This window comes from Rhinolophus sinicus, chromosome 9 (genome assembly GCF_057876585.1).
Source record: "Rhinolophus sinicus isolate RSI-liver-muscle chromosome 9, RSI-T2T, whole genome shotgun sequence".
Classification (NCBI taxonomy): domain Eukaryota; kingdom Metazoa; phylum Chordata; class Mammalia; order Chiroptera; family Rhinolophidae; genus Rhinolophus; species Rhinolophus sinicus.
In genome coordinates this window covers 26081537-26105698 of record NC_142509.1, presented here as the reverse complement: position 1 = coordinate 26105698, position 24162 = coordinate 26081537, and the positions used below count along the sequence as shown (strand labels likewise).

General features: G+C 50.3%; 1 protein-coding gene across 6 annotated transcripts in view; it reads right to left on the bottom strand.

Moving 5' to 3' along the window:
- Positions 1 to 2317: 2317 nt before the first annotated feature.
- Positions 2318 to 24162, bottom strand: part of WSCD2 (WSC domain sialate O sulfotransferase 2) — a 102430-nt gene continuing 80585 nt past the window's right edge. For 5 of the 6 annotated variants that reach the window (XM_019757473.3, XM_074321634.2, XM_019757472.3 and 2 more), the window contains 3 exons: positions 19883 to 20047; positions 11365 to 11565; positions 2318 to 4383 (listed from right to left, as the gene is read on the bottom strand). In XM_019757473.3, coding sequence (XP_019613032.2) covers positions 4031 to 4383; positions 11365 to 11565; positions 19883 to 20047 — 719 coding nt within the window. In that variant the 3' untranslated portion in view covers positions 2318 to 4030. Of the gene's footprint in view, positions 4384 to 10054; positions 10324 to 11364; positions 11566 to 19882; positions 20048 to 24162 lie in introns of those variants that run through there. The other variant, XM_074321636.2, reaches the window with a different exon arrangement.

Here is a 24162-nt window from a genome sequence, read left to right as displayed (position 1 = left end):
AGGTTTATGAGCAGCTGGAGGAAATAAAAGAGGCCAAAAAAAGGGAAATTGAGAGCAGGAGGTAGTGTGAAGAAGCAGTGAGAAAGGGGAGAGGGATGGGGAGAGAACAAGCCAATGCAAGGGAGAAGGGGGAAGGGAAGAGAGACTGGGCCTTGGGGAGGAGAAGGGTCCAGGCAAGACCTGCCCCCAGCACCCTGATTCCCCCCCCGCCCCATCCCCACATTGCCTACTGGGAATGTGTTGGCAGCAGCCTCCAGGGTTACTGGAGAAATCAGGAGGAAATCCCAGGCCCTGCCTGTTCTCTCCGCGTCCGGGAGCCACAGTGCACTGGAGACAACCGCAGGAGGAGAGCCCAGGTGTTCCGGCTTCCATGCCAGCCGGGCACGTCCCCAGCACTGGGGTCCAAATCTTTCCTTCCTCCTCAAGTGCAGGGCGCTGTCACTCTGTGTGTGTGGGCGGGACCTCGTGGAGAGGGCCCCAGCCAGCCCCAGTCTGCTATTAATCTCTGTGTGACTCAGGCCAGTTAGCACTAGTCTCTGTGAGTCACTGTCCCTGCTGAAAGGAGTTACGAACCTCCTGGAGGTGGTCAGGGGCCACCCCAGTCCTTTTCCTTCTTTGCCCCACCATCATCTCCACAGAAGCTTTCTCATCATTTCCACGTATCTGCTCGGTACTTGGTAAAATGCAAACTCTGCAGAGATGGGGAGTTTCGTCTGCTTTGTTCCTTTTTACATCTTTAGAACTTGGAGCAGTAGATGCTCAATAAAGATTGTTGAAGAAATGGAAACGAAGGCATGGAGCCTACTTTGAATGAATGAACATATTTAAATATATTTCTTCTGGGTCTGAAATATAAAGATTTGATTCAGGAGGATGGCTGAAGTGTGGATAAAAAGGGCCAAGACAGGCCAAAGAAGAGGCAGCTACACTGTCCATCTCAGTCCAATCTCTGGTCTAAAGGATGTGAGGTCGGTGGTGAGCAGGAGGATATGGCAGAGTCTGTGAGAGCCGAGGAGGAGAGTCCAGGGAAGCTTGGAGCTAGATGCTCCATGGCTTTCCTCACTTCTGGTCTGGGAGGGTTTGGTTAGAAAGATACCGTTTGGGGAAACGAAAGGATATTGGCATATTGGTCCACGGCTCAGCCTGGGACCCGAGTCAAGGCTTGGTCTGAGGTCAGGCAAGGGTTCAGACTGAGGCCAAGGTCAGGGCTCATCCAGGGTCAGGACTTGGGCTTAGTCTGTGACCAGAATCAGAGCTCAGTCTGAGGCCGAGATCTGGGCTCAGTCAGGAGACACCGTCAGCATTTGTTCCAGGCAGGTCAGGGCTCAACCTATGACCCAGGTTGGAATGTAGTTAACGACCAGGGCAAGGCTCAGAATAGAGACGGCCAGATGTGGGCCAGATGTGGGCCTCTGGCTAGGGTCCGGGTTCAATACACGGCTGAAATCAGGGGTCGGTGTGAGACTAGGATCACGGGTAAGTATATTCCAGGATCAAGGCTCAGTCTGTGGTCAGGATTAGGGCTTAGCTGTGACACAGGCTCAAGATTCTCGGATCGGGGCTCAGTCTGTGACCAGCTAAGACTTGGCTTGAGGTCGGGGTCAGAGTTGAGCCTGGGGCCCAGTGAGTCCTCAGAGAAGGATTTCTGGAGCCAACACAGGCCCCCAGAGGAGAAAGCCCCTGCGCTCAATCCTGGAACAACCGCACGCTCTCCCTTTTCTCAGCTCTTTCTTTCCCGTCCCTCCTTTCGTAGACCCAGGACTGGAGGAAAGAGCTTCCCTGCCCCGAGTCCTCCTGAACTTTGTCGTTGGGTGGGGAGGAGCCCCTCCCTTCCCTTCCCTTCCCCTGCCTGTACCAGCTGTTTACCTCCCCTCTCCCCCCTACTGTCCCATGGCTGTATGTAAACCCATGTCCCTCCTCGCACATCCCTCCTTCGGGCTGAGAACAGTCCCTGAGGCACCACAGAAGCCCCTCTGTCGTGTGAGGAGAGAGGACACAGGGCCCTCCGGCAGGGTATTTGAGATTCACTCCACCCACTAGGGGACAGAGGGGCCTTCTCTGTCCCCTTGTACTCTCACTGGCTGCCCTTCTGCACACATAGCACCATATACTCAGGGACTTTCTCTCTCTCACACACACACAAATATACACAAAAGGAACACTTCTGATAGATAACCTCTTCCATACCCATGCACAAACCCAAGCAGGGACGCTTACACCTCACCCTAGTAACTCCCCGGACCCCCCCCCCCCACACACACACTCCAGAATAACATCCCATTTGTGAATTCACCTGACACAATACTCAACCTCGTGGTAGAATTATCAACAAAACTCACTTTTAATGATGGTGTTGACCTGAGGAATCTCCAGACAGAGGCTTGTGGCCTGAGGGGACCACCCGTGAAGAACTTGCCCAGGTCTTGGACCAAGAGGCTCCCAGAGAGAGCTGGCCTCTGAGTGGGAGGGGAGGCCAGGCCCTCTACTGCTTTGAGAAAGACTAGAAATCAGCCGAGGGGAAAGAAACATGGTACAAAATACATTCAGAGCCCTCTGGCTGGGCCCTGGGGTGGCCCAAATCCTACAGATGAGGGGACCAGGGGGAGAACCACAGGCATGATTCCTGGGCTCTTCTCTTTGCATGGCCAGGTTCCAAGGGGCGGAATGTATTAGTCGTATTCCTCTTAAAAAAATATATCTCTTTATACTCGCCTTCTCCATAGTCTCTTGGCTGTTTGGGAACGAGCATTTACCTGCACCCCAAGGCTTCAGAGGGGATGCTTGGGGTGGGGGTGGCTCCAGACAGAATATAAAGAGCTGTGACCTATGGCTTTTGTGTCTACATGGTGGGGCATGGTACAGGAGCACAGGTGAGGGCTGGGTGTGACGCCACTGGTCTCCAAGGTGGGGAAGCAATGGGATCCCGGATCAATGCTTTCTAAGATCCACGATCGGAGAGTCAGGTCCTCAGGAATCCTTTGGTTTGATGTCTCAGCATCAAGGGAGCAGCGTTTGCATGGAAATGCAGAGCCATCCCATTCATTTCACGCCTTCCCCAAGGGAAGCTGGCTCCGTTGGGCTGTGACCAAGGGAAGGTAGTGGGGGTCTACTTTTGGGTTTGGTTCCACCTGATTTGGGGCACCCTGGCTCTCTCACCTAGGCGGCAGAGGATCCATTGGTAGGGGTCAGAGGGCAGTGTGAGACCCATGTTGGACCCCACAGTGGAGAGATGGGTTACTGGGGCTCTCATTTTTTACTCCGATTCTGCACATGGTGTAATTGTTGGTGCCTTGAGGAACCCTGGGAAGTGGGGTCAAGCATCCCAAGGTCACCTCCTGGATACAGCAGGGGAAACAAAGGGCAGAATTCCAGCCCTGGAAGTGGACGGGCAACCGGATGGTTCCTCAGGAGCAGTGTGACCTGGGGGTGGGCTCATGACGCCAGGGACCCTACATGGTGCTGACAACGAACCTACTGTGAGCACCAGTGCTTCCCCACCCCACACAGAATGCCAGCAACCTAAGGCCACAGAGAGACTTCCCAGCAATCTTCCTTCACACAAGCGGCCTGCACCAACCTTGGTGCCAGCGCTTCCTGGGTGGGGCAGAGAAGGGGAGGCTATGAAAGCTCAGCCCAGGCGGGAAGGGTGTCTCGGGCAACTTTTTTACAACAGTCCCTTCAGCTCTTGCATGGAGGTCCCCAACACCTGCGGTGAGGCATCCATGTCTCGGGGACACCCAGGAGCCCTCCCTCCCACAAGGGGAACCCAGAGTGGTGGGGGCAGGGACATGGGAGACAGAAGAGGGTCCATGTGGCTGGAACTCCCCAAATCAGTTGCCTCTGCCATCTCCACAGGGGGCTGTAAGCAGGTGGGGCGTGCTGGACAATCTCTCCCCTTGAGCCTCCTTTGTCATGCAGGAAACTCACTGGAGGCCAACAGCAACCCCTAGCAAAGAGGACAGGTGGGCAGGGGTCCCCGGGGTCTCGAGTCTCCTGCTTGGACGTGTCTCCCAGCCCCGCCCCGAGTGCATCATCTGGGGTAGTAGTCGTCGGGGACCCCCGTGAGGTTCCTGCCTTTGAGGGCCGCGTCCACCATCTTGATGTAGGCGGAGATGGTCTTTTGCATGTCCGCCGTGTAGGGGTCGTACTCCAGCTTGCGGAGCCCGGAGCGCTTGAAGTTGCCGTCCTTCTGGCTCTCCACGCACAGCAGCCGGTCCTCCCGCACGGCCACCCCCAGCAGGCTGACCATCCGGCCCAGCTGGACGAAGAGGTCCTGCTTCAGGTCCTCAAAATGTACCACCAGCACCTTCTTGCCAAACTTGAGCCAGTCGAGCGTGTGCGTGGCCCACCACGGGGCATAGTTCCTCACAAACTCGGGCCACTCTGTGGAGAGGGGAGGGACGGCAGAGTCAGAGGGCAGAGGGCTCCAGGGACAGGGGTCAGAGGGCGCTGGCGGTGGCTGCAGGCATTCACAGCATCTCCAGATTCCTCCCACCTCAGGGCTGCGACTTCCGCCTGGAATAGCCTTAGCCCTTCCTCTTTGGGGAGAACAGTGACATCTGTTTGGTGCTTTACTATACCAAAGACAGACTAGTAACATACAGGAATGTATGTTACTAACGTTTTAGATTTTAATATATACTTCTACAGAGGGTGCCAAAAAAATGTATACACATTTTAAGAAAGGAAAACACTGTATTAAAATTGTAATATTCAACATATACTGATAATGAAAGGTGAATACAAGGCACGTGTATACATTTTTTGGCAGCCCTGGTATTAATATATAACACAGGAAACAGATTAATATAGCTATTAATTTACTTATTCCTCACAACAACTCTATGAGGCAGGTATTATTTTCTTCATTTGTTAGAAGAGGAAAGTGAGGCACCGAGAGGTTAAGTAACTTGCTTAAGGTCACACAGCTAATAACTGGCAGGACCAGGATTTGAACCCACACAGTCTGACTTCAATGTCTGGGCTTTTCACTACCAAAGTATCCTGTGTAGTAATAGTTGTTGTGTGTAGTAGTAGTAGTATCTTCTTATAGGATAATAACAGGGCCACTGTACAGAGTAAGTGGGTAAAGCATATCAAGTTTTTAGCATGGTATCCTGTAGCCAGGAGGTGCTCAGTACACATTGGCTCTTATTACTGGGAGTATTCTGGTCTCGGGTAAAATGTTATCTTTCCTGACTCCCCAGCCTCAGGCAGGTGCCTTCTCTGGACTTCATAGCCTCCACTGTACCCGCCACATATGTTATCTGTCTCCCCAATATACTGTGGGGCTGTGCATAGTGAAGTCAGATTATTGTCCTCTTTCCACCTTTCTGTTCTACCATTCTTTCTTTGCTTTGTATTGGAGAATCGTGTACTGTTTCTTTCTGTTGTTTGTTACCTCGCTATGGTAAAATGACAGGATGAATTGTCACCAAAATTGGGAGGGTGTGTTTGGGATCCTCTGACTTGAAAGACAGGCTACAATAGAATTCGGGAGATTCCTCGGGGAGCCCTGGAGAGGAACTCGAAGAGACAGCTGGTCTCCTTGGAACTGGGCTCCTGGAACTCGACAGAAGCCTAAAAGCTGGGGTTACTGGGGTTGGGGGGGTTGGGAAGATGGTGGGGACAGAGAAAGAGATTCCAGCCTCAATTCTGAGCCTCAGCTGGAGAATTATAGGGCAGGCACACTGAAACCCTGAAGCCAGACCCACTGCTTTTCACGGGGACACCACCACCCGTACCCTCCAGAAGGTTTTGTTTATTGAACGAAGGGCTGTGTGTCACCCAAGCTAGGCTGGGAGCCCAGCTGGTTCTTAATAACTAAATCCCCATGCCTTGCTGGGTAATGGATACCCATGATTTCATTTAATCCTAACGACCACCCTGAAAGGAAAGGACTAGTGTGCACTTATCCCCAGTGAGGAAACTGAGTCTCAGAGAGGTAAAGTGACTTGCCCAAGGCCACACAGCCAGGAAGCACTATCCTGACCTGCCTGATTCCAGGTCCTGATCTTTCCCAGGCACCAGCAACCTCACCCCCACTTCTTCCCACTGCCTTACACCCAGCAGGGCCTCAATAAATGGTTGTTGAACTAAATTGAAATTCCCAACTGCCAAGTTGCAACGTGATAAAGGACTCCTCTTTCTTGGCAGAACACATCGAAATCTGTGGTGGGGCTTCTGCTCCCCCAGGGCCCCCCTGGAACACCATGGCTGCTTGGGAAATATTTATGCTGGTGACAAGGATATTTTTTATCCTTAAAATATATTATTTACAATGTATCTAGCTAATTGGGCCCATACTGCTATAATGGGCTAAGACCAGATGTATCTGGATGATTAGAAAAAATTTAGCATGGGTACACGTATGGTCTATTTTATTTTTTTATTTTTTATTTTTATTTTTTAGAATTTCTCCACTACTGAGTCACCTCACAGCATTCCTGGTGATTCAGGACAACGGCTCCTCCCATGGCAGATGCCCGCGTGGATGGATACAGTGCTCAGACACTCAGTGAAACACAGACCTATCTGTACACTTCTAGGCCTGGCCCCTTCTGACCATCTCAAGTGGTAGCTGGAGGAGGGCTGCAGGGTGGTCCTCAAAGAGAAGGAAGGACCCTTCTGCATGGTGGTCGGGGTCCCCCAGCTGGTACCCCTAGCCCTGGATGCAGGTGGGATGGAGATGACATGGCGTCCTGTTGCCTGCAAACCTCCCTGGGATGGGAACGTATGTTGCCTGCGCACCTACTGTGTGTCGGGGCTGTGTTGGGCACTTTGCCTGCATTGTCTCATGCAGTGCCCACGAGAAGACTGGAGAGTAGGAACTATTAGCCCCATTTTATACACAGGGGGAAAGGAGGCTCAGCGGCATGAAGCCACTTGCTGAAGGTCACACGGTGGGCATCCAAAGCCGGATTTGAACCCGTCTATCCCAGCCCGAGCCAGGCTCCCACCCTCCCGGCAAACCCTTTGAGAGCTCCTGATCTGATCAGCTCAGGCATCTTCTCCCTCCCGCTCCTACTCTACTACTGCTCACAACGCCTTTGGGGTTGTCTAAAACCTGGGGTTTGTCCACAGATGGCTTGAGAGTCCGACTGCCAGTGTTCGAAACTCAGCTCCCTCCCTACATTTGCTGTGTGACCTTCGGGACATTAGTCGATCTCCTTGAGTCTCAGTTACCCATCTGCAAAATGGTGACTGTGCTAAGACCCGCACCCTAGAGGCTCTGCAGATGGAATGGAATCAGATTTGCCAAGACCCTGGCACACGGCCTTGGATACAGGAGGTGCTTGTAAATGCTGGCTCCAGTTACAATTATTCTTGATGTTGGCCCCCTGGCATCTCCGGGACGTCCTGCAGCCCCCATCATGTTGGTCAGAGCTTCCCTACAACACCATATTTGATATTCAGGATGTTTCAGCAGCAGATGTCCCCCCCCCCACCACCGGCACAGATTCCCCACGTGAAGCTCCTCAATTACTTCATTAGAAAGGAGAAGAATAAAAATGAAAAACAAAAGCCCTCGATTAGCTCAGGATTTCCGGGAATTGATTGCTGCCTTCAAATTGGGTAATGAAGGCAGCTGAGCTCAGGACCACGGGTAACCAGGGCTGGTTCCACCGGAACTGTCATGCACGTGGGCCTGGCAGGGCATAGGCTGGCCACTCTTCGCTCCATCTTCCTGCCCATGGGAGGAACTGGGGTCTGATTAATAGCTTAACTGTACTTAATTCCCCATGGAATCACTAAACACAGTCTCTGTTTCATTAAACAGATCCAGGACAATTCACCTTGTGTAATCATATCACATAAAACTTTGCTTTGGACGCACTCCAGGGAGATTGTAAAATTAACGTTATGGAACAAAAAGTCGGGGTGGGGGAGGGCATTGCAGGAGCCTCCACCCACCTATAACTGGGAGAGGACAGGGCAGGGTGGGTAGACATGCTCAACAGCTGGGTGACCTCTGCTCTGGTGGTGTGGGGGGGTGACCCTCACATTCTAGGTTGAGGGCTTCCAAAAGCAATTCTCAAACTTTCAAGTGCACACAAAGCTTCTGGGGGAATCTTGCTAAAATGCTAATTATGATCCAGTAGAGCCTGGGGGTGTGGGGGCCTGAGATTTGCTTTTCTAGAACTCTCCCTGGTGAAGCCCATGCTGCTGGTCTACAGGCCACACTTGGAACAGCAAGGATTTAAACCAGTGGTTCTATTATAAAACTGGAGGGTGCGTCGGAAATACCTGGAAGGATTGCTAAAATACAGACTGCAGGGCCCCCTCCTAGAGTTGCTGAGTCATCAGGTCTGGGTGGAGCCTGAGAATTTGCATTTCCTACAAGTTCCCAAATGGTATTGACATTGCTGGTGTAGGGGCCTGTCATGTGGGGTGTCATGCAGGGTCTCTGGTCCCGCTCCCCACATAAGAACGCAGGACATGGCGAGGCCAAAAAGGAACACCCACGGAGCCATAGATAGGGGAGTCATACAGCTATAGTCTCACTGGCGGCTGGGTTGGAGACACAGGGAGCAGGAGCCACACTATCTGCAACCCGCCATCCACCCACTTGTCTCTGCCAACCAACCTCACTGGCTAGCTGCAATCTGCTCTTGCTAGTTCAGCCACCATCTTCTTGCTAGCCCTCATTTGCTGCTAGCGTAGCCACGGCAGTTATATTAGTGGCCTATGGCTCACTGGTTACAGCTGATGGCCAACTCGTCACAGCTGATGGCCATCCAATCACAGTTGATGGCCATTTACTACCTGAGGGAGCACCTTTCCATGTGAGGGTAAGAGCTTGGAAACTGTACTCCTGGCTCTGTCCCCACAGGGCCCTACAGCAAAGGTCTCAAACTTAAGTGCCTACGGGATCCAGATGTTAACAAAATGAGAGGAACGGGCTGGGTGGGGACGGTGGGGTTTGGGTTCTTTGGGGGAAGGCTCTCAGCCAGAGCACTTGAAGACTTGGGTCAGGCCTGGGAGGGGGCACTGGGAGAAGCACCCCCCATCTCAGACTAATGTGGGGACCCCCACTATGACATGCTTATGCTGGAACACCCTCTCCCCCATCCCCTGCAGCCTCTTGGCTCCACCTGTTCTGACGCCTCCCTTATCTTTGGTTTTAAAGCTCCCAGTTGTCTTGAAGAAGGAAAAAGAGGTAAGGCAGCTCCCGGGAATTAAAATTGTCTGAACATGAGACATGGGGCTATGCCAGGAGAGGAGAACCTCTGAATGGATGCATCAGAAAGTCAGCGACACCCCCAGGTAAGAGAGAATAGCTAATGCCTGGGTTTGAATCCCAGCTGTATCTATACCTGGGGCTTTAGCCACGGGACTTGTTCCCTTCCTGGGATGGTTTTCTCACCCGGGAAATGGAATGGTAGGATGGTTATGGCCACCTTCCTTACCTCCTTGGTAATTGGAAGGTTTCAATGAGATAATGAAGGCTAAATGCCTGGTCCCCCATGAACTTCCTGAGTCCCCTCCCTTTTCACTTGGGGCAGCAGGATGCCTGGGAAGTGGAGAGCTGGGTTCTAGTCCTGCCACTATGTGCCAAAGTGACCCTGCCGCTTTATGGGCCTGTTTCCCCATTAATAAACAGGATGAAACAGTGGTTCTCAGTCCTGTGTGTACACTGGAAGCAGCTGGGAGCTTTAAAAAATACTGATTCCCAGGCTCCACTCGAGTAATGGTCCAGGGTATGGCCTGGGCACTGGGATTTTCCCATACTGCTCTGGGGATGCTGGTGTGCAGCCGGGCAGAGGACCACTGGGTTCAGTCATCTCCCAGGTCCTTTCCAGCTTGACAAGCAGAGTCTCTGCTCCCAGGACTGGCTCTTGCCATTTGCTTTTGCAGAACTTCTCTGCCTGCCCCTGACTAGTGTTCACTGTCAGTTGTTCTACAAATAAATAATTCAGAGGCCTGTTTATTCCTGGGAACAAGGGAACAAATGTCACCACCTGTCCAACTTCCACCTCCTCAGAGAGGGGGAGCCAGGCTGTGGAGGGACAGATGGGCCTCCTTGAGTGAAAGGAAACCAGAGCACAGTTGGTCAGGCAGGCCCAAGAATTTTAATCAATGACATCAGTGTCGAGGGTGTGATTGGTGGGTCACGGAATTAACATCATCCTGCCATGCTCAGGTCCGCTCTGGGGAGGGGCTGGAGCTTTGGTGTAGCTGGGAGCCAGGGGGACGGTTTGAAGGAGCAGGAAGGACCCCTGGGCTTGAGGCTGGATGAGGTGGGAGGAACTCACATTTACAGAGCACCTACTGGGTGTCAGAGGCTCTGGGCGGGGTCATTCATATCCATTGATGTTTCACCTATTCCATTATTATGGGTTTGCACAGGGGTTAAGGACATGGGCTCTGGAGCAAGACTCCCTGGGTTCAAACCCCAGCTCTATCACTTTCTAGAAAAGGTCCTTCACCTCCCTGAACTTAGCTTGTCCCATCAACTTAGCTTGTCTCGTCTATTTAAAAAAATGCATTAATTTGGGGATTTAAGATCCTCATGGGTGTTTCTTGTGATGGTGATAATTGACATGGGCTTTTGCGACCTAGGGGGCTTAAAGGAACCCAAGATGGCAGATGGGTCAGATTCCAAAGTTTCTCACCACGACCCTGGGTTGCCACCCTGCCTTGAGACATTCATTCACACAGCAGTTATCTATCAATAAGTGTCAGAGTTGAATCTCAAACCCAGGTCATCTTAATGAAGTTCAGTGCTCGGGGGCCATCACTGTCACTTACCAGCTGTGTGACCTGGGGCAAGTCACTTAACTTCTCTGAGCTTCCCAACCCACAGTTGTTGCGAGTTTTCATTAAAATGATGCTCTGTTAAGTGATCATTTGGGACCTCACAGGTGCCCTCAGGGCCACTCCGCTACTGAACTTGGGCTGGCCTGGATTCAGGTCTCCTGACTCCCTCCCAGGAAAGGGCTCTTGAACCTGCTTCAATCAATCCCACAGGAGGGTCTCCATTTCCATAATGAATCACGTCTGCTGACTTTAAAGGGTTAAACCTTTAGAGCTCCACCCCAGTCGTTATGCCCTACTTTACAGATGGGACAATCTAAGTCCTGGGAGGTAAAGGTGCTTTTCCTGGAAGTGGTAGAGCTGGGGTTTGAACCCACATAGCCTTGCTGTCGGGCCCGTGTTCGTTACCACTGTGCTACCATAACAGCCCAGCTCACAGAGGCTGATGCTGGGAAGTGGGGAGCGCACCTCCTTGGCTATCAGCTGATAAACTGGAGCCTCACACACATGCCTGCGAGGAAGCGCTCCCGAATTCCTCAAAGACAGCTCTGGGCACCGCCCTCTGCCCCGCCCTCTGCCCCGCCCCCTCCCCTCCCCCAGCAGTACCTTTGCCCTTCCAGTGCGCATGCGCAGCAAAGCCGATGTGGCCGCCATATTTCCGGTTGAACTCCGCCATGAGGGCCTTGTAGGGGTTACGGATGAGCAGGATGGCCGCGTCGAAGGCCTCGATCTCCTTCTGGCCGCTCTCGTGTGTCTTGATGCAGATGGTCCTCCCGCTGCGCCAGTGGTCCCGCTCACCTTTAAACCCTTCCCACAGCCAAGGGGGTGGGGAACATGGCAGGTAAATTGGGGGAGGCAAGAAGTCCACCACACCCCCTTCCGAGCCACTTCAGGGGTCCTCATATGTTCACTCGCCAACTCCTTCATTTACTCACATATTTATTGAGCACCTACTATGTGCCAGGCACTGTGCTGGGAGCTGGGGATAAAATGATTTGCATGAAGTTCCATGGTTCTTACTGTTTTTGAGAGTCAGATTATTCAACTAGTGACACAAATGAATGTGAGGTCACTGCCATGATTAGTGCTACAGAAAAGAAGCATTTGTGCTTGGGTTCCATGAGAGGGGCCTGACAGTGATATGTTGGATGATGCATGATTGATTCCTCTTTGGGTGGAGTCTACATCCCCCCCCCACACTGATGTTGGGCATGGCCATATGATTTGCTTTGACCAGTGGAATGAGGGTGGGGGTGGGTCTTTGCCAAAGTCTCAAGTTACATCACATGTTTCTGTTCGCTCTTGTGTGCTTTTGCAAACACGGTGAGGACATGCCATGGAGGGCTGTTGGTCCCAGATGGCGAGAGACACGTGAAATTGATGTGGATTCAATCTGGAGTCTGGAGCTGAGCAGCCTAGCCAAGATCACTGCCCTAGTCAGGTGGCATCCAGGAAGGTTTTCTGGGGGGAAGAAGTGCTTAAACTGAGAACTGAAGGATGAGGAGGAATTTACTAGCCCAAGAGAGAAGCGATAGGTGGTGGGAACAGCAGGTGCAAAGGCCCTGTGGTCAGTGGGAAGAGACGTGTCACCTTGGAGTGACTGCTAAGTGAGAGCAGAGAGCAAACAGGGAGTATGAGGCTGGGAGGGTTGTAGGGGATGTGATGAGGAGTTCACTCCTAGAAAGAAAGAATGGGCAGCCCCGAAAAGGATTTAAGCAAAAGGGAGGAGGGACATGATCAGGTTTTCATTTCAAAAGCTGAGAAACTGAGAGACGTTCTGAGTAGCCAGAGCATAGGGGAACGCTTCAATTGCACCAAGTCTGTGCTGGACACTGGTCTGAGCCCTTTACATGTATTAGGCAACTCAATTTTCTCAACAATCCTATGAGGAATTTTAAAGATAAGAAAACTGAGGCATAGAAAGATCAACAAACTTGCCCAAGTTACAGAACTAGTGAGAGGCAGAGCTGAGATTCAAACCCAAGCCATCCAGGCACCCAAGACTGTGTTCTTCACCATCAAAGCCTCCCACTCTCGTGAAAGCTAAGGCATTTGTATGGTATCTTGAAAGGCAAGTAGAAATACTATTGCACTAGTCTTTCAAGAATACTGACTTTGTTCTCAACTCAATGAGTGATCCTGGACATCATGTCATCTCTTTGGACTTCAGTTTCCTCATCTGTAAAATGGAACCATTCAGCTTCTCCTTCACAGGGCTGATGTGAGAAATCAGTGAGGCACACAGTAAGATTTTAATAAATGGCAGCTGGTGTGGAACAAGTCTCGAGGTGAAATCTTGGGCTGAGACTTCATCCTGCCTCATCAAATCTGGAGTAGGTTCATCCTTCCTTGCCCACTCACAAGAGTTTCAAGGGCTTTGTGCTCTGGCTTTTAATGTGGATTAAGGTGAGGTTAGCAGGGTACCTCCTCCTCTTCCTGGAGATCAGGGTTCAGAGAGGTGCAGCCTTCCTTGCAGGGCCACAGGGCAGAAGAGCCAGGAATGGAATGTGATTTCCTGAGTCAAATTTTATCCTGGGACTTGCCAAGCTATAATAAGTTGCAAGGATTAGCCTAGTCTTGCAAATTAACACTGGCCCGTATCCATGAGAGAACATTAACCTATAATCTTTGAGGCCCGTAGGAAGCACAGTATCATGGGATAAATTGCTGGGAGAAAATTGCTTCTTGAGGGCAATGAGGAGTGGGCTATGGGAGCTTGAAAGAGAGCTTGGGACATAAATGTTTACCCACAAGGCAGCACCAGAAACAATTTCATGTCATGTGGGTATGCATTCCATTGGTGGAGCTCTCCATGACATAGACAAAGGACTTCCCATCTATGATTTCATTTTGTCTTCACCAAAATCCATTTCACTATGAGCACAGCAAGGTAAAACAGGGAGGGTGTACACAAGAAGCCATGCAGATTCTCAGAGAAGGAAAATAGATACATGACAGATTAGTCAAACTAATTTAAATTGGTTCCATGCATTGTGAGAATCACTTCTCTTTGTTCCACGATGGGGTCAATCTAGCACAGCATTTATCAAGATAAAAACAGAAAAACTGAGCACCGGGAGAGATCTGCTCCAGATTCTAGATTTTGGTTGCCTGGGGAGTTAGTCAATACGGAGCACTGAAAATGTAGGGAGGTAAGGAAAATTCCATTTAGCAGATTGTCTCCCAGGGAGAGAAGAGTCCCATGTCTGGAAAGCAGGCTTTCAGAAGGTACGTGGAATGAACTTGCCTGAGAAACAACAGATGGTTGCTCAACTGTCCCCTGAGCAGGCCCCTCTAGGTAACTGCAGCAGAATCAGGGATGCAAACTTGGGGCCGGAGCGGAATTGCTGAACCCTACCACCAGGGGGCTCCCATCTCCACTTTTCTCTGACACAGGACCCATCACCTCCTTTACATAAATGTGGAATATTTAAATCATTACTTTGAAGGGTCACAATGACACAGCTTATCTGGGGCACCCACATAACTCTAGGGACTAGACAAGTCTCCTAGGATTTGGAGAAATGACCTTGCAGGTTTAGGCCACAGGAAGAACAAGACATGTTTTCTCCTTCTCTTCTCCCCACCCCCCAATATTATAGTTGCCTATGCATTTTGCAGTTAGGGAAACTGAGGCACAGAGACGGGCAGTGGCAAAGACTCCACATCTCTGCATGCCCTGGAGTTTACTGGGGCACGAAAGGCCCACTCCTGGCTTTGGACATGGGAATGCTGGGGGCTGGTGGTCTTCCAGGAACAATGGGGTTTGTTTTGAGGCAGTCCTCAGAAATTCTTGTCCTGTGTCAGCTGAGAGGCTGCCTCATCTATCCCCTGCCCCATTTGTAGGCATCTGGCAGCTAAGAAGGGCCCTGCCCAACTCTGGGCTATTGTCCCAGCCCCTTCCTATTCAGAGATCCGGCTTCTGAGACCTGACAGGCCAGAGCTTGAAACTGGACTCAGGGCTGTGGAGTCCCCAAGATGCGGAGGGGGAAAGAGAAGGGATATAAAGCCCAGGGAGAGGGGGAGAGGGAAGCAAAGGACGGAAACAGAAAGACGTCTGGAGAGACGGATGGTTGAGACAAAGCGAGGGAGTAGAAGGGGAGAGAGAAACAGACACAGAAACAAAATAAGGAGACAGGACAGAGACCCAAAGACAGAAGGAAATAGAGGGAGACAGAGGTACGTATAACAAGACAGAGAGACACAGAGAAGGGGGGGGGAGGAAGAGAGGGGGAGAGAGAGAGAGAGACAGTCACAGAGAAAACCATGCTTTGCACATGGCCAAACTCCTTCGGTCAGGGAAGAGAAGGCAAAACTCACGTGGGACAGACACCTGGATTCTGGGAGGGAAGGCTTCTTTCGTTCGTTCATTCATTCATTCAGTTCCCTCCCTCTTTTACTCAACAGCCCTTTGGTGGGGTGGGTCTTTTGCCAGAATGAAGCAAGAAAAGGCAGCAGAGAAAGTGGAGGAAGAGGAGGATGTCAGCAGCCCTGCAGACCTAGAGGGCCCTGAGGGGTCACCCCAATGACACATGCTTGTAACAGAGGGAATGGCGGTCTCAAGTAGAAGGGGGACATGACCCCAGTTCTCCAGCTAGTTGGTAGCAGAGATGAGGGAGGAAACTCTAAAGGGCTTATATAAATCAGCAAGAATCACTGAAGCATCACCTCATACAGAACCCCCCGCCCCCCCAGGCCCATCACTGAGGCCCCCTCACTTCTAATCAAGGACCTCCTAAGTGCCCCTCCCCACTGTCCCCTCGTCCCCACCATGTTGTTCCCCTAGATGATCCTGGAGACTAAATGTCCCCTGTCCTACCCCTGTGGCCAGACGGGTTATTTCACACCACTTTTCTGCTTAAAATTCTCTACACCCCGTCCCCCACCCCCGTCCCCTATTGCCCCCAGCATAATGTGCACAGCTCTCAGGAGAGCATTCTAGGGGCTTTGCCTTGTCCAGCCCTGGCTGCCCCTCCTGCCTCATGCCCCAGCCCCCACCCCCTTCACTGCCCAGTATCATCAAACTACTGCCATTCACCCATTATGCTGTGTCACTCCCCCTCTCCTCCTTGGCGCCCACACCATGGCCTCTGCCTGGGACTCCCTCCTGTCCTTTTGGGTAAGTCCGACCCACCTTCTGTGCACACATCCCAAGACTGAGTTACAAAATATATAAATCACCTGTCACAGCGCTGGGCCCATCACAGACATTCAATAAGTGCCGGCGATTATTAGTATTATTAACAGTGACATGAATACAGGAACAATAATAATGGCTGTGACGCTGGAGTTCCCTGGGTCCAAGGAAGATAAAAGAGAAGGACACCTAAGTCTGCCAGAGACTTTGCAAAGGGGGCTGTGATCTGGGAGCAGATTCCAGGCAGATGAATGAGAATTAGGGTGGGGGCAGGGCTGATGTCCCAGGGAGAGGAGACAGCAGGTGCCAATCAATGTCTGGTGTGTTTTTCAACTACAGATTGATTATTATGCCCAGAGTCTGATGCATGAAAGGGGCAGAACTGCCGCCCAGTGGGGGCAAATTACCCCTCCCTCTGGCACCACCTCCTGCTTCCCCCATGCTCCAGGACCCATCAGCTTGAGGATTTCATTAAGTTAAGCTTCTCTCAGCTGCAAAGGTGATGGCAGAGGGACGTGGGGGTTGGCCAGATTGACTGAAGCTACTGCGGGGCAGGAGTCCCTCTTTGCCTGCCCTCCACTGTCAGCCCTGAACTCCCATGGAGAGCTTATTGTTTCCTGCCAGGGCTCAGGCCACAGGAAGTATTTTTAAGCCCCTAGTCAAAAGGCAGCTCCACTCAAAGCTTCAGGCGCCTGTGACCTGCCCACAAACCTCTGCCTTTTCTGTGGGACTTAAGGAAACATTACACAGCCTGAGCCAGGGGAATGGCCAGGGAGGGTTGATGCTTGCTTTTTCTCTTCTTTCCTTCTTCCCTTTCTCCCTCCCTCCCTTTCTTGTTAAAATTTTAGTAAACACCTCACTCAATTAATTATTGACTCGTGATATTCCCCAAGACTTGAGTATTAAAAATAGAGAACAAAGACCAATGTTTTGAATGTTGTGGGTCTGGAAGTGAGAATACGGGGTTCCTAGTCTAGGGCCAGGGGTCTCATTTTGACTTTGCACCAGAGTCACCTTGGGGTGATCACCTGGGAGCTTTGAAAACATACCGATGCGCTGACCACTGCCAAGAGTCGGATGGAAACAGTCTCCGTGCAGCCTGGGTATCAGGACATCAAAAGCTCCCCGGTGATTCTAATGTGTAGGGACACGTCATAGAGACCGACCCCCTTGGACTTTGACAGAAGAGTTGCCTGTCCTGGTTACATGTCATTTGAAAAATCATGTATATTTTCTAACACAGAATCACACATTATCTTACTATATTTTTTCAAAATCTCTGTAACTTCTCTAATCTCGATAATATGACATCCCCATATTATAGATGAGGAAACTGAATCTCAGAGAGGTGAAGAATCTTGGCCAAGGTCCCACAGCTGATAAGTAACAGAGTTCAGATTGAAAATCCGATCTGATTCCATCCTGAGATTCCCTGTCTGAGGTGAGGGGGTTGCGTGAGGTGAGCGGTGTTGAAGACCCGGCGTGTAGGCTACCATTCCCCCTTCCACACCCGCCACTGGCATCACTACTATAATAGATTAAGGCACTTGGTTTCTGAGGGAGAACAGAACCTCAGAATCCTTCTTAACACATTATCCTGAGGACGGAAAAGGGGACACAGGTTTAACCTGACAAGCTCAGGAGACTGAAAATAACCACATAAAATGGCATGAGCATAAAATTTCATGACTAAGTGGGCCATGGCGGGAAGTCACATCTCTAGCTTCCTTCATAAATTAATCTGTGCCTTTCAGTGGGCCTGTCTGTTGTCGTTTTGCACCGAGGATGACATCCTTGGAATGTCAGTAATCCCATTTTCTGGACCAGAGCAGGAAAGTACAGAATCCCTCATTATCATTCTTGTCCCTTGATTACCCTCTCTGTGTGAACTATTAACTGTCCTGTACCCTCCTATGTGAAAGAAGTACCTGTTTCTCCAGTTTACTTTTAGCCAATCCCAGAGATTTCCCCGCTTTGCTTTCTCCCACCCCCTTAATCTATCACCAAGGATTTCATGTAACCCTTCTCCTTGGATTCTCTGTATAAAATAAGCTGCAAACTGCCATTTCGCAGAGCATTTTTTCAATCCGTTGTGATTTGGCTTCCCGGCAATTGTCGACAGTTAGGCTCAAATAAACTCTTACATGTTTTCTCTTAGGCTGGATGTTTTTCGTCGACAAGCCTAAAGCAAGGATTGATTGGAACTGACACACGGGATGAAACTACTTTGGATGCCTGAACTAAATAATCCTTAAGGACCCTTCTATGTGTGACATTCTAGGTTTCCACGAGGAGGGTGGCAGCAGCCACAGCCAGGAAGGTTAGGCTGTAGACCAGACACAGGATGCTTTCTGAGCCTGCTTTCCCCAGCCACTGCCCCAGGACATGCCAGAGACATTCTAGAACGTGACTGGGCTCCTCCCATAAAGCCAGCGCAGCTTAGGTTAAGAGCAGAAATACTGTTGACAGCCAGGCCTGGGTTCAAATCCTGGTATAAACATGCAAAACCCTCAGCTAGGAGCCTCGTACATAAGAGACGCTCCACAAATGATTGCCTAATTCAAAACTGAAAACTAATAAATATACAAAAAGTCAGGACTCTAAGGTGGACCCTATACCCCACCCCTTGCCAACTCCATCCTTTGACCCGTTCCTTTTCAGCTTTCTTGCCTTTTCTCCCTTACTCTCTGTCTCCCGCCTGCTTTTCACCCTCTGACAGACATAGCCCGTGGCTCTCCTTGAGCTGGGGTTCAGGGATGCTCTTTGTCAACACCTGCTCCTGGCCAGTGCCTGGCATCCAGACCATAGAATTCACAGCCTACATTTATGAACGCTTACTAGGTATTAAGCATGTTACATATACCAACTCATTAACCTTCACAACAACCTCACCAGGTACATACTGTTATCTCTAATTTGTGCATGATGACACAGGATCAGAGAGGTATAGTAACTTGCTCAAAGTCACACAGCTGAGAAGTGGTCATTATCTAGTTTGCAGACACAAAGACTCATGGCCTAAGGCTGCTCCACATGGAGACTCAAAACCCCTCCAGAGCCCCTGCTTCTCTGATACCCCGTAACCCCCCTCCACCTTGTCCGGAAGGGGGCTTCACACCTCATGGTCATTTCATCCAAGATTTCCACTTCCCCAGTAAGAAACTCCAGGAATTTGTGGTTCAGTAATAAGAGTGTGGGCTTTGAAACCAGGAAACACTAGGGTGCAACTATGAATCAGCCCACTGAAAATGATCTGTGTGACTCTGGGTATAAGTGACTTCTCCTCTCCAGGCCTCAGTTTTCACATCTGGGAAATAGTACCATCACCCTACCACCCAGGTTTACTGTGCAGGGTTAAACAAAAATGGAGCACCTGGCACGGTGCTTGGCATGTCGTAGGTGGCCAAGAGAATATCTGTGGCAATCTGACCTACACAAACTACTTGGCCCACAGTCGGCACTCCATAAATGCCTGCTGGGAAGTCAAGCTTTGGAAGCACATCAGAACATAGCAGGGCTCAGTAAACACCTGTGAATGGAGTGATAATAAAACACCCACACAGCAACTATCATTAACTTCAATGTAAATTAAGATACCTGAGGAGCAGTAGTAGGTGCTCAATAAATGGCCCCAAAGTGACCATGGACCTCTGTGTACAGCACAGTTGCTGGTCAGTAAATGTCTGTGATGAGGTATGTGCACACTGCAGGTGCTCAAGGAATGTCTGTAGTGATCTAAATGGAGGGCAGGTACCAGGTGCATAGCAGGTGCGTGATCAACGTCCATTATTGAACAGATGCAGGTGAGGTACCCAGGACACGATGCTCAGGAAGATGTTTGTGGATAGAAGCCAAGAGAAGGTACCAAGCACATAGTAGGTCTCAATAAACATGCCCAGGCGGGCTGAGCAGCACACAGTAGGTGCTCAAGAAGGGTATCCCCATGCCCTCGTAGTGGGTCCTCCCTGCTGCCCTCCGCCTCCTTACCTTTGTTGTACAGAGAACCGTCGAAGTAGTAGCTGCCAGTGTAGAAGCCGGTGGCCAGCTCGATCAGGTGGCGAGCCCACGTGTTGCCGGCGCCCGGGAAGCTGGCCAGCGCGATGAGCTGCTTGGACTTGGCTGGAAGGAACCTTCTGTCCATGCAGCGATTGTCTGCAAAGGGCAGGACACAGACAGGGGGCAGGGGCAGATGGAGCCTGGGTGTGAGTCCCACCCCTGCCACTACCCAGCCATGTGACCCAGTGCACATGACGAAACCTCTTCTGGGCCTCAGTTTCCCCACCTGTAAAATGGGGGAAATGGTTCCTCCCTCACAGGGTCTATGTGAGGATTAAATGACATAATGTTTGAAAAGGGATACGCACATAGTAGGGATTCAATAAAACTCAGCTCGGAGGATGAGTCTTCTCTACTGTCTCCATTTTCTCCCTGGCACCATGAGTCACTTTCTCATATCCCCACCCCTTTCCTCCAGATTCAACCCTCAAATGGTGTCCATCTACATGAGATGCAAGGTTCCTATTTTGGCCTCCAAGGCCTGCGTGGCCCAGCCCTTGCATCTTCCCAGGCTCATCCCACCTACCTGCTCCATCCCACCCCCACCTGCCAGCTACCTGGTATCCCTCATCCGTGCTCTGTTCCTTCCTGACTCGGCACCTTCAGGCATACTGTTTCCTCCGCCTTCACTGCTCCCAACCTGCCTTTGCTGGGTAGACTGCCTCTTATCCTTCTACTCTCGGCTAAACTGGTACCTCCTTCCTGCCTTCCCTGACTCCCTGGGGCTATTGTTAGTGTACTATAGCGTCTCCTTCATGTCGCTTATCACAACTGTAATTCAAAGAATAATCTGTTTAGTCAGAAACCCTGCCTGTATTGCTCTTTGCTGATTCCCCAGTCTGGCATGTAGCAGAGATAATAAATGTTTCTTGGATTGATGGATAGATGGATGGATGGACGGGTAGATGGGTGGGTAGATGAATGGGCGGGTGACAGATGGGTGGACGGGTGGATAGATGGATGCAGTGGTGGTTGGATGGATGGGTGGGTAACAATAATATCTACTTTGTAGAGTGCTTGTAAGCATTAAATGAAATAATGCATGTAATATATTAATACACTAAAGTACTCAAAAGGTGTAGTTATTATTTTTCTCTAGCCCTCAACTTCCACATCTGTAAAATGGGTTGGGCAGGTGACTACCGTTCTGATACTCTTGATTCTCTGCCTTCACAGAGACCTCAGGATGCCACTACTATCAGAGCTCATGGAAAGTACGTGCCTCCACACTTCCCACTGCAACCCATCCTGGAGCTGTGAGAGCACAGTGGTGATTTCTTTTGGTCCCCACAGATGTAAGGGCGGCCCCGTGTAAGCTTTACTATGGAAAAGGAAGAGAGAATCCTGGACTTTTGGTCCCAGCTCTGCTTCTTCATTCTGGGCTGATGACGTCACCTTATTTACCATGATGATGATGCAAGCAAACCTCCCTCTCCTGCCCTTTGAGCTCCCAACACTGCTCTGCACCCCATCCTCTTCCATGGAAGAAAGGGCCATTCCCCGCTCTAGTGTCTTCATCCCTTCTACTCCCCTCTCCCCAGTCTCCTTGCTCCATTGATTTCCCTATATCTTCTCTCTCTCTCTGCGGGCTCCAGCACATGAGTATTCAAACATGAACAAATAGCTCCATCATTAACTCCCCCACCTCCAGCAACCACTTTCTCTCCTTACCCCATCCCCAGGTGTACTTCTGGCAGAGCTGTGCACACACCCCATTCCATGTCCTCCCACTTGCTCCCAACCCTTGCACTCTGGGTTCCTCCCTGCTCACTACACAGAAGCAGCTCCTGCTAACGTCACTGGCGTTCAATCCAGCCTCACCTCACTGGACTACTCAACAGCATCTGATACCACCCATCACTCTGCCCTGCTTATAATTCTGCCCAAGACGGCCCCCCAGTATGTCCTGTTCTGTGTGATCTGCCATTATTGAAATCTTACTTTGATTACATTGATTTCTTACAACAGTCCTTTGCAAGAGAAGTTAACTCCTAGATTTAAATGACAATTCTGCCACCTGCTTACTGGGTGACCTCAGGAAAAATGATGGACTGAGCCTCAGTTTTCTCACCTGTAAAATGGGACTATTGACAACAATCGCATCCTGGGTTTGTTAGGAAGGTTAAATGCGAGAATGTGTGTTGAGTGTTAGTGCAGGGGTCACATGCTGTGAGTGCCAATCCACTGTGGCTACCAGCCAGAGGCCCAGCTGTCCTCCCACCTGCCATGTTTAATCTGTTGGTTCAGAGGAGAGCCGACTTTGGAAATAAGAAACCAAGTCTTGGTCTTTGTTGGAACCAAGTGGTAGCTGGGAATGGTTTTCATGGGAACACACTGCAGAAAGGAGCCTAGATGTTAAAACCTTCTGGAGTATGGTTATGTTTTTCATTTTGTGCATTTTGCTCTATTGTAAATGTTACTTCAAACAATCATAAGCACATATCAAATTGTAATTAATGATATGCCCACTGAAGTGTAACAATGTTTGCAACTTACTTCGAAAGGCATCAAAAAATAAGGATGGAGAAATGGAAAGATGTATGAAAAAGTAAATATAACAAAATGTTGACAAATGTAAAATCTATGGAATAGTATATGGGTGTTCACTACGTAATTCTTTCAAATTTTTCTGGAGGTTTCACATTTTCTCATAATCAGATAGATGCTGGGAGAGAGAAAGAACCTAGCACTTCAATTTCCCTGGAAAACAGCATTCTCCGTTGAAATACTGCCTGGGAGGCCAAGACCAACTTCAAGGTAAAGGCAGTTAGTTGTTTTCAGCCTGAAAAAGAAAGTTTATTTGGCTCTGAAGCTCCACAAATCAAAGCAGATGCTGGAGACAGTCGTGTGTATAGCTTTGGAATCAGACTGACCTAGGTTTCAATCCAGGATAAGTATGGCCTAGACGTGTGACATTGAACAAAGCACTTCACCTCTCTGAGCCTCGGTTTCCCCACCTGTAAAATGGGGTTAAAATCTTATAGGATTAAATGGATAGTGTGTGTGAGGTATTTGTGGTATATGTTAAAAAGCTGTGGGTAAGAGTACAGTCTCAGGAACCAGATTGTCTGGGCTTGAATCCCAACTCTGCCCTGTTCCAGCTGTATGATTCTGGCTGAGCTACTCAATTCTCTGTGCCAAGTTGCCTCCTTTGTAAGATGGTAATAAAAACAGCATCTCTATCATTGGGTTGTCGTGAGGGTTAGGTGAGTTAATCGGGTCTGAAGAGTTTAGACAGTACCTCGCACAGAGTAGTGCTCAATAATTACTTAGTTCCTGGAAAGAGCATCAGGGCTTAGCACATAGTAGGTATACAATAAATGGCAGCCATGGTGGACCAGGCTCTTGGCAGCATGACTCTCAAACCTCCCGTGTGTAAAGACTATAAGCGTGACATGGAAAAATTGAAGAGCAGGTATGGCCTGGGGGCAGGGCACAGGGGAGAGCAAACCAATCGATTAGGCGCTCTTTATTGGCTATTGAAAAGGCTCGGGGTGGCCCGTTTGCTCAGTGGTTAGAGTGCAGTGCTCTTAACACCAAGGTCGCCGGTTTGATTCCCACATGGGCCAGTGAGCTGCACCCTCCACAACTAGATGGAAAACAACGACTTGACTTGGAGCTAATGGGTCCTGGAAAAACACATTGTTCCCCCATATTCCCCAATAAAAATTAAAAGAAATACAAAAGCTCCAGTGTCTGTTTTGCCCACATCACAGCCGTTCATGGCCATGGGGTAATTAACCTGTGCGTGACCCACCCTGTAGCTTGGGACAACCCAGTCCTGCACGGACTAACCAACATTTCCTGAAAACTAACAAACGCTCATCCGTCCTCACTGGAGTCTAAACAAAGCCAAGGGCTGCACTTGCTAAAAGCATTCCCACTCCCTGGGCTCTTAGCAGGACTTTCGCCACCAAGGCAGCAGCCATATTTGGCCACCACTGGTATGCCCATCGTGCCAAGCAGGGGATGGGCTATCGGTGGGGCTGCCACTAGCTCTTACAGCACCTTTGTGCAAATCAGAAAAAGGCGCCCTCCACATCCTCCGGGCAGATGTGCTGCCATCCACGTGTGTGGCATGACAGGCAGAGCATGGGCTGGCTTTCAGGCACCACTTTTCCTGTTGGTTGTGCCTGTGCAGTCCAGGCCCAACCTGCCCAACCATACAAGGCAGCCTGGTTCCTGGGAGATGAAAAAGAAAAGAGGTCTAG